A 9,842-nucleotide genomic window follows, 5' to 3' on the forward strand; every position below is an offset into this window, starting at 1 on the left:
CATATAGTATCGTTATAGTCTTATATTCTTAACAGTTCGTAATTTTTTCACTCAATTCCATTGGTTTACTTTTTTCGGGGTATGCTGAGACTGATTAATGGATTCGAAGCTCTGGCTAAGTGTTTTGATTTGCTAGCACTCGACCCAGTTGCTGCAGCTTCCCTGTCAAATTTTCGTTTTCTTTTCCCTATTCCTGCTATCCTCTTCAGCGTCTGGGGCACTATGTACTCTGGAACATCTTTCAAATGGGGCTGCTGCCTCACTGTGTGCAGTGCCTTGTCTTGCCGTAGGGATTTTAGGTCTTTTGGATTTTCTTCAAAATACCCCTTCAACTTTTCACAGTTCAGTACTTCCTGCTTTATTTCTTTTAGACGAGCTTCGCGCACTGCTATTCTGGTCACCGCTTTCCAGGCATCCTTTGCTCGATACCTTGAAATTGGATTGTAACATTTTTTTATTGACGATTTTCTTGTAATCGCTCACTCGATTCAATTGGCGGGTTTTTTCGTCAATGGGAAAATTCAACTGCACAATACATACCTGAAACCTTCGACTTCGTCTAATTTGAACTGATAAGTTTTGAATATATTTTCCCTGTTATAACCTTCCTTCAACTGAGTGTCAACTTCATCGAGCAAAGATCTTTCTCGCATAGCTACAAAGCTAAGCGCTGTGCCTTGATTTTTACCTCTTGCTGTTCGTCCTGCTCTATGAATATAAGAAGTCACATCCAATGGAAAATCAAAATTTATCACATTGGACACAAACTGAAAATCGATCCCTCGTGCCACACCGGACTCATTGTCTTTTCTGCGTTTAGATTTTTTATCTTTGACCATAAGTGGCTGAAACATTGTAAAAATTGTACAGTAATTAGGAATGCCAAAATCTGTACAGCAGCCAAGATGAGAAATTAAATTCACCTCTTCTAAGGCCTTCTCATCCGATGCTATGATAATATCATAAGTCCCACTATTGAAATACGTTACTGCCCTGCATCTTGCACTAGCAGGCAACTCAGAGTTCAGAACGCACGTTGGGATTCCAAATTGCTCCAAAAATAACTTCAGCTTGTAACACCGATCCACTGTATTTACAAATATGATTGTTTTTCCCCTGAATCGAAAAGGCATCAAATGTGACTTGGCGATTATCATTGTACTATGTTATAAAAAGTTTTCCAAATGAGTCTCAGATAAAATGTTACCTGACTAAATGCAGTTTAAGCAAAGCATACAATATAGCTGCTTTATCATTCTCTTCAGCAGCCAGAGTATAATGTGCCAATTGTGAGGGTGGTGCTAAGGGTGGCTCCTCTAATTTCAATATTGCTGGATTATGTAGAACTAATGCTTTCAACGACAGTACATCTTCGGAGAGTGTGGCCGAAGCTAGAACAGCTTGGTAGACGGTAGGCAAGTAAGCTAGTACAGATTTAACATCGTCTTCATATCCAAATGAAAATACCTTGCAAAACCAATACATCTCATTATTAATTCTGATTCAAACTAGCCTCGATTAACCTCTAATTATGAAGTGAATATGAAAAAAAGTAGTAATCCAAGTACCAAATCAGCCTCATCAATGACAAGAGTCTCCAAAGTTTTTTTGACACTGACATTATTAGCCTTAAGATGTTGTAGAAGTCTGCCAGGCGTGGCGATGACAATATCTGGTTTTTCTGCGAGTAAGGGTTTCTGTGCATTAAGTTCGAGTGGTGAGCTGATGTCAACAGACTTTACTTCCCTTGAGCACTTGTTCGTCAAATCGGACACCACTTGATGAATTTGTTTGCAAAGTTCTTTACTAGGCGCTAGTATCAACGCTTTAATTTCCTGCCTCATCTGTGTCTGTTTACCAGACAAGATCTTTTGTATTATTGGTATTACAAAGGCCGCAGTTTTACCAGAGCCAGTTCTAGCTCGCACCAATACATCCTTTCCGTCCAATAAAAGCGGTATTGTTTTTTCCTGAATCAAAGTTGGTTCCAGCCAGCCAAGTTTTGCCACTGCCTGCAGAAGCAATAATAGCGATACAATAAATTGATCGAAATTCTCTTTATCGCATGGTCAGGCATAACCTCAAAAATTGTCAGACTTTTCAGGCAAATAAGAGTAGATTTTCAATTAACAGGATACTTTGATACGAGTTACTTATGGGCCGACACCATTCAAGAAATTAAAACTGAATGAACCATGCTTTGGTGAGGAGATAGCCTGCATAAAACACGAAGGTTGTTTCGCAGTTTTTACCTTGAGTATTCGATCGTCCAATTCCATCTCGTGGAAGTTTTTAGGCTTTTCCTCTTCATCCTCCTCCTCCTCGTCTGTTGCAATTTTTTTATCCGCGCTCATTTCAGAAATTTATAAGTCACGTCGTTAAATTTGGGACTTGTACGACAGCACACGTGCACTCGCGATGTTACAGCAAAGATACAATCGGGTATTCGATTTTATTCGATGTTTAGTTTGGAATTTGTTTAGACACTTCGAGATTCGACTTCTGTCTGTTGGCAATATGGCCGCGGAACGTAGACGTTGGACTTGCGAGTAGTGTTGTTTCAAGGAAAAGAAAATGCCTCCGTTTCGCGGCCTCGAGATGTCGAGTGGCTTATTATTCGACATCCTGTTACGAGGATTTCTGGGTCTGCTGTTCATGTAAATAATCGTTTCATTCGGTTCATTCATTCGAATTTAAGTCACCACTGCAGATCGTCTGCTAACATCGATGATCGATGGTCTGCTAATTTTCACAGCCTAACAATAAGTCACATATGGCGCGAGTTTTGACACTTCATCCAATTCGTAATCCGCATCATAAAGTTTAAAAATCACGTAATTGCACCGCTCTGTTGCAATATTTCCAAGCTTTCGATAATGTCCAACATTTTATGCATTTTTAAATTTCACGACGCGTTCTTCAACCAGTATAAATTCCGAGAGTAGAAAAAAAATAGCCAATTACAGGATCACCTTGTGAGTGTTTTAGAGCACGAAAAAAAAATATACAATTTTCGATACGGTATTTAATTTTAATACAAGGTAAAAACACTTGAGGAAAGAGAAAAATCCTTGCAGGGAACTAGAAAGGGCTGAACCATTCACAAGGAAAATTCACATTGATGAATTGTGGCTTTATAAAAATCCCAGGACAGATTCATACGTACCAACCACTGTACTATGGGTAGAGTAAAAATTTATTTTTAACCGAAAAAAAGCATTATGTGATTAATCTCTGGTAACAAGTTAATAAATATAAATTTTTACATTTCAGCCGTTGGTATTTGTCTTTCCAATAATTGTGATATGCCTTACATTCCTCGTAACAAGAGACAGAATAGATTTTTATCAAGCTACATTATCAGTGACATTGACTCTGGGCTTGAACGGCGTTATTACCGATGTGATAAAACTAATTGTAGGTGAGTGTACTACTTCAGAATCTAAATATAGAATTTAATAACAAAACTAATTTCACATCTTTTCCTTCGCAGGTCGACCAAGACCCGATTACTACTGGCGATGTTTTCCTGACGGGGCAATGAACACTGAATTCGACTGTAACGGAGATCCGGCTTTGGTCAGAGATGGCAAGAAATCATTTCCCAGTGGACATTCCTCGTGTAAAATTTACGATTTGTTAATTTAGAAAACTTATAAAGAGAACCGTGAATAATATTGCTGTATTTTTAAAAATGGAAAAATGTTTTGACCGTATACCGAAATATTCTTTCGATATTTCAGTTGCGTTCGCGAGTCTCGGATTTATATCTCTCTACCTTGCCGGTAAACTCCATACATTCACACTTGCAGGAAAAGGGCAGGCTTGGAAATTATGCATTTTTTTAATACCTTTAGGCATTGCTCTAAGTATAGCGCTCAGTCGGACTTGTGATTACCACCATCATTGGCAGGGTAAGTCTGTGCCATTTCGGTAAAGATTTGACAAATACCACTGATATAATTTGACATAATATTGATTCGTGTCACTGTTTCAGATATAACGGTCGGTTCGACTATAGGCATACTACTGACATACCTGTGCTACAGACATTACTACCCTCCATTGGATTCGCCAGTTTGCCACAAGCCCTATAGTGCGCTAATATCGCAAATTGAGATCGACAGTATTAAAGGAAGTAAAGGAGAGCAAGTCAAGTGGATTTGAATAATGCTTCTGTCCATTATTTCTGAAGAGTTTGTTACTAATTCAATATGTATTTCTTTCCCAGTGATACTATATTTTCAACTATCGAAGTTTATGCATTACAACAATGCACTTAAAAGTACAACAGAAAAGAATTTTTCGCCATTCCACTGTACATAAAAATGAAGTTAACAATCATTGTTAACTGCCAAGTACTTAATATATGTGTACTAATTTAAACGGTTAATTTTTTGAACAATTTCCACATCCTCTTAATGCCAGTCTTCAAACATTCTGAGATTTACTAGGAAAATATGAGAGAGCATTTATTTCCTAACATCGTGCAATTGAAAACTGAGATGATGGGACTTGTAACATTCGACTATTCGGTGTCCACGGAGAAAACAGCAGACGTAATGTCATCTATGCCAAACTCTATGACGTCCCCAGGGTAAATGAGACCCGAGTAAGGAGGGCTTCCAGTTAAAATTAAATCATATTTTTCCAGAGTCATAAACTTGCTAATAAACGATATCAATTCCGGAATAGTGCGAATCATCTCTTTTGTATTAGCGTGCTGTCTCGGTCCACCATTAACGATACACCACAGCATAGCATTTTGAGGATCCTTCAACGCGTCGTACGGAATAAACCTTGTCACGGGGCACGAAGTATCAAAGCATTTAGCCAACGTCCAGGGTTGGCATTTTTCTCTAGCTTCTATCTGTAGAAGTTCGAAGTTTGTTGACGAAGATTGAATTATTTCACACTGTGACCACACCATTATTTCTGTCAAACTTGAATCACGAACCAATTGATCGACAGCCGTCAAATCTTGGGCAACGCAATATCCCATCACGTAATTCATGGCTCTCTTGACTTCCACCGATTTGCATTTAGTTCCGATAATCACGCCGAGTGTTGTTTCCTGTTTTATGTCTTTGTACAAGGCTGGAATCTGTTATTGCGATGATTAAAGCAACTGCGAAATGTTAGAAAGTTGCTTCGCGAAAAGCTATAACTGCATTACGTACGCAAATATCTTTATCCTCCTCAACCAACGACGTAGATGGCTTCAAAGAGAAGTACGGTGAAGCTCCTTCATCGTTGGTAGAATTTCGAAGAACAGGACTGCGATGTGAAATTGCAAAACATCGTTAGACTTTCCGAATTTAACGAGTCGTTAGATCTACAGCTTACCGATAATTCACGCCCGTGCAAACAACCTTCTTGGTATATCGAACAAAACTATCTGCACATTTGTATATAGTATCTTTTCGACAATTTCGCATAGTTTCGTTATAAACAATTTATCAAAAAATTCTCCAACGTGTCAGCTAAAATATCCGGCTTGAAACTTTGGCTTCATTTTTGCACTATAAAAAGCATCCTCCATCTTCACGTAATATTTGTCCTAAATATATTTGGGCAATCATTTTACGTCGATATTCGTAAATAGACAGCATAAAGTGCATTTCAAATAAACTAGTATCGATAGTGCATTGGTTGCCGCGAGATCGAATAAATCAATTGACGGCGTCGACTGACGGAGCCGGCTATGTTTAATCGCAAAATTCCACAATATATTTGAACAAGCTTATCAAAAATACAGACTGTCGACGCTAATTCGGTAAAATGAAAATGAAACTATGAAAAAAAAAAGAATATTAAGAGGAAAAAAACCAATTGTTTGTTCTATAACAGAAAGTAATATGATGAACACAACGAATACTTAACACAATATTTCACTATTCTTCGTGATTTATGTCTCCGCGCGTTGAGCATAACTTGAAAATACCGCGCTTATTCTTTAGAATGAATTTTTTGGCTCCTCGCCTATTTACTTATCGTCAGCTCGTTCTCTTGGGCAACTTCAATAAATTTGTATGGTAACTGAGGAACGTCGAGCGATAAAAAAAATATATTGCATTTGCGTTGATCAGGATCTCTCAAATACTATCGTATTCATAGGGCATCCGCGCATACGCATCAAGTCCATACTTTCTATTGTTGAAAAAAAAATGCATTTTTTGAAGTAACATTAATTTCATACAAAGAATTATTGAAATAAATATGTTGTTCGACTGAACATTCGATATTTCTCTGCGTGACCTTGTAAAACAATTGGTTTGTTGCACTAAAACAGTAATTAATATGAAGAGATCAAAAAAAATATTTCTAAACACCTCAGATATATTTCATAAATACTAACGACAAGATTCTTTACAATCACTATACTGTGTCATTCATATCCCCGCGCGTCGAGGTCCGGCCCGCAAATGTCGCCGTTTCTCTCAGAATCGTAAAGTATCAAGTCAACGCGTAAGGAGCGCGGTGAAACTTAACAACATCATTATTTGTCGCAAAGTTTACCGAAGGGTTGAAGGCTCAGCTCATCTACAGTCTTTTACCTTTTCACATACCGTTTGCGAAATCGACACGCAATAAGCGCGATCGATCGATTTGCCAATTCCCGTAATTGATCTAAGCGCAAAAATGCGCAATCGATTAATCTGTCAAAAAATATCTAGGACTTGTTGCAGAGTTCTGTATAAATCCAATCCGCATCTGCGTCTTTTTAAATTCGACACATAGCGATGCGGATTGTTTTTTTCAGATGCGAATCAAACTTGGGCAGGATTATGGGGCGAAGGATAGGCATGCATTGTGTGGCGTGACGGTCGGCGGTCCTCTTCAACGCGACGTCTTCGAGCTCTGCATCTCTCCTCATCTACCGTACCACGGAACGCGAAAGATGATCGAGAGATGCGTATTGCCCATTCAGACGATCACAGAGATTAATTGAATGAAATAATGATTGAATAATTATAGACTGAATCACGGCTGAAGAGTGCCAAGTTTTTTGCAGAGTAACAAGAAATGAAAAATTGAACCTCGTTAATATTTAAAAGCTTACGAATGATCTGAAAGCTCAAGTATTTCGCGTGTTGTAGGTGGAAAAACTCTGTGATCGTTTGACGCTGTGGATTACAAAAGTTAGTGACATCGCGATACGTCGCGTCCTTCCTACCCTCACCTGATTCCCAACGGAACCACCCAACGGAAAATTTTAAAAGTCAGACTCACACATGATTCCCGAAACGATCACCTACCTACCCGGTTACCTATATTCGATCTAAACGATTCTCCATTCTTTCCAACACACATCATTCTTCCTCATTTGCGCCGTGGTCACCGTGATTTACCTTTTCGTTGATTACCTGTAGGTAGCAATATGTTTTTGTACCACATATAGTCAGACAGCTGATTGCATAATAATTTCAAATATACTTCGTTTAGTCATTTTAGTGATGCTGTAGGGCTATTGGTACATCAACATATTGTAAAATCGATTAGAAACATCCTGTATGCTTATCAGCATTCAACTAAACGAGCTAAATCTGCAGTCGATCAATACTTGCTGGCTGATAGAAAATTTAATATTATTCAAGATAGAGCATGCAATTGGATTACGTTACGTTATGCCAGATTTTGAAATTTCAACGATAAAGCAATTGTGTTTATATAATTGAACCTCAGATAAATCCACCGCTTAAACGACGGCATTTGTAAATTCAAACGTAGATTATTATATCAGTATAGCTAAACAAAATTCGTTCTCGCGAATGCCGAGTAAGTGATGGTTACCTGTCGCGGTGCTCATTCCACTTTCAACAACGTGCAAAATTTCTAACTTCGACTAACCCATGGTAAAATAGATAAATTGCAAAAAAATCATTCGACTGACAATGAAAGTCAAGCACCGTTGCGATCGCGAATGAGCCTATCCATGCAGCTAAGAAATCGAAGATTGTGTAGCAATTTTTACCGCCACGCCACGTAACAAAAATAGGAGTTCCAGGGAAATACCCGTAACCTAACACGTGCAAACTCACCAACGTTGCCGAATAATGGAGAAGTTACTCGGATGTCTCTGCCCAGCTCTGGAAAGAAACAAATAAGAAAACTCGAATTAATTCAAGCAGACTGGATTTTCGGTTCTGAAATTATTTATATTTCTGTTGTCTACTTCCATATATATTCACTGCATGTTAAACAGGGACAGAAATTCGGTTTCAAACATACCACATTTAATTATTAAGCAATTATTAAGATAAGTTAATCTTTACCTCCTCTGGGTTGCTCCTCACTTTACTGCATGTAGGAGTTCTCGTAGTTGAATCGTCAAGCGACGCACTTTTGACACTGCAATCAAAATGTAACCGATTATTACTCACACAATAAAGCTAAATCAGATTTCGTATCACTAAATACTGTCTGTTAAAACAATTTTGTTTTCCACGATTATATTTCGGTGGTTTGTGATTTGATAATAACTGAACTGCAGAAACGAATGATAATAGAAGGTTAATCAAATTTTTACATGGTAATAAAGGATTACAGTATAGTCGGATTCCAGGAAAACAATCGGATAAAGATGGAATCGGTGACTCGTAATGGGTAAAAATACTCACCGATAAACACGAGCCGCCGCGCTACACATTGTAGCAGTATTCCCATTCGCTAAAGTTCCGAATTTTAGTTTTTTATGCACAAAAAAACAACGACAGTACGACCCACGCACTAATAAACGCGTTGCAATTACATTTTATAAACGTAAAATGTCTATTATTCGTAAGAGACGCGATCACAAGGTTGACGTTACTAACGTTATCGTAACGAAACATTGGGAAAAAATCACTTTTTTCTTATTTTTATAATGAGTTTGAAGGAAGTGAGATTGCAAAATGTTGGTATTTTTTATTTCATTACGGTTCATTGAACTTCAAGCAGTTCCAAAATCTCAGAATAACGGAATTTCCGCACCACGAATGGTTACCGGTAACGTTACTAACTTCAACATGATACGCGATCCGCGATCCGAAATCCGAGAAACGATCTCGACAGCCACGTTTCGCAACGTCCGTTTTATCAGAACATGGGAAAAATTACCGCAACGGAAGATTATCGTAGCCTTGTCTCGTCAGAAAACGCTTGTGACTTGTCAAAAGTCTGCACGAAAGCACTCTCAATCTGTCCAATAACCTATCTAGAAAACTTTGGAAAGCTGTATAAATCACGAATCCGCCCCGTAACAACACTTGATCATTCTCACTTTCTGTACTGTATTACGTATGTTCGTTGGTTGCCTCAACCGACAGGATAAACTCGGTAACAATACAAAACTACGCATTTACCGGTCATTAGCAAACAAACAAAAAAAATTGACGATCGCTAGAAGCTGAAGTTGCACAAAACAATGGAAAGTCGATACACAAAGCGCACCACGCACAAAACTCACGTACAATGTTCATGGGCTGTTTTCATTCAATTAACTCATTTTTTCTTCAAGCCAGACGCTGCCGTTCGTGTATTATTCACAAATAAGTTTGGTGGGAACACACTGACCAAATAACGTGATCACGTTTGCCTGAACGACGTGATTTCAATTCCGAACTGATCGCACGCGTGGTTTCACTCCGGCTGCTCGGATACGACTGGCACCGATTGGCACAGAGCGGTCGGATTTTAAGAGAATTTTCGCAACACACGGAGTCAGACGTAAACTTGGATTTGATGACGACTTTCGACCGAACAGAATATGTGTGAAAATACATTTATAATGAGGAGAAGAAATCGCAAAACATTCTCTTTTCTGAATGTACGGACATAAGATTTAAACTAATTCTAAAATA

At 38.4% G+C, this 9,842-nt stretch overlaps 3 protein-coding genes across 4 annotated transcripts; 1 reads left to right on the forward strand and 2 right to left on the reverse strand.

The window, feature by feature from the left end:
* Positions 1-58: 58 nt before the first annotated feature.
* Positions 59-2,503, reverse strand: LOC124185255 (probable ATP-dependent RNA helicase DDX56). 2 transcript variants are annotated; one of them, XM_046575831.1, is made up of 6 exons: positions 2,253-2,503; positions 1,569-2,012; positions 1,208-1,467; positions 924-1,116; positions 541-845; positions 59-429 (listed from the first exon to the last, which is right to left on the reverse strand). In XM_046575831.1, the coding sequence occupies exons 1-6, from the start codon at positions 2,352-2,354 to the stop codon at positions 66-68; spliced, it is 1,668 nt and encodes a 555-aa protein (XP_046431787.1). In that variant the 5' UTR covers positions 2,355-2,503; the 3' UTR covers positions 59-65. The 2 variants fall into 2 exon arrangements, with proteins under 2 accessions (XP_046431787.1, XP_046431785.1); XM_046575829.1 differs by having other exon boundaries at positions 541-1,116.
* A 16-nt stretch (positions 2,504-2,519) lies between these two features.
* Positions 2,520-4,386, forward strand: LOC124185257 (phospholipid phosphatase 5). Its single transcript, XM_046575835.1, has 6 exons — positions 2,520-2,657; positions 3,078-3,183; positions 3,274-3,421; positions 3,494-3,622; positions 3,744-3,914; positions 3,998-4,386. The coding sequence occupies exons 1-6, from the start codon at positions 2,575-2,577 to the stop codon at positions 4,165-4,167; spliced, it is 807 nt and encodes a 268-aa protein (XP_046431791.1). The 5' UTR covers positions 2,520-2,574; the 3' UTR covers positions 4,168-4,386.
* A 142-nt stretch (positions 4,387-4,528) lies between these two features.
* Positions 4,529-8,650, reverse strand: LOC124185588 (acylpyruvase FAHD1, mitochondrial). Its single transcript, XM_046576464.1, has 4 exons — positions 8,622-8,650; positions 5,181-5,277; positions 4,958-5,104; positions 4,529-4,870 (listed from the first exon to the last, which is right to left on the reverse strand). The coding sequence occupies exons 1-4, from the start codon at positions 8,648-8,650 to the stop codon at positions 4,529-4,531; spliced, it is 615 nt and encodes a 204-aa protein (XP_046432420.1).
* Positions 8,651-9,842: the final 1,192 nt, after the last annotated feature.

Source organism: Neodiprion fabricii, chromosome 6 (assembly GCF_021155785.1).
Source record: "Neodiprion fabricii isolate iyNeoFabr1 chromosome 6, iyNeoFabr1.1, whole genome shotgun sequence".
In the NCBI taxonomy this organism is placed as follows: Eukaryota; Metazoa; Arthropoda; class Insecta; order Hymenoptera; family Diprionidae; genus Neodiprion; species Neodiprion fabricii.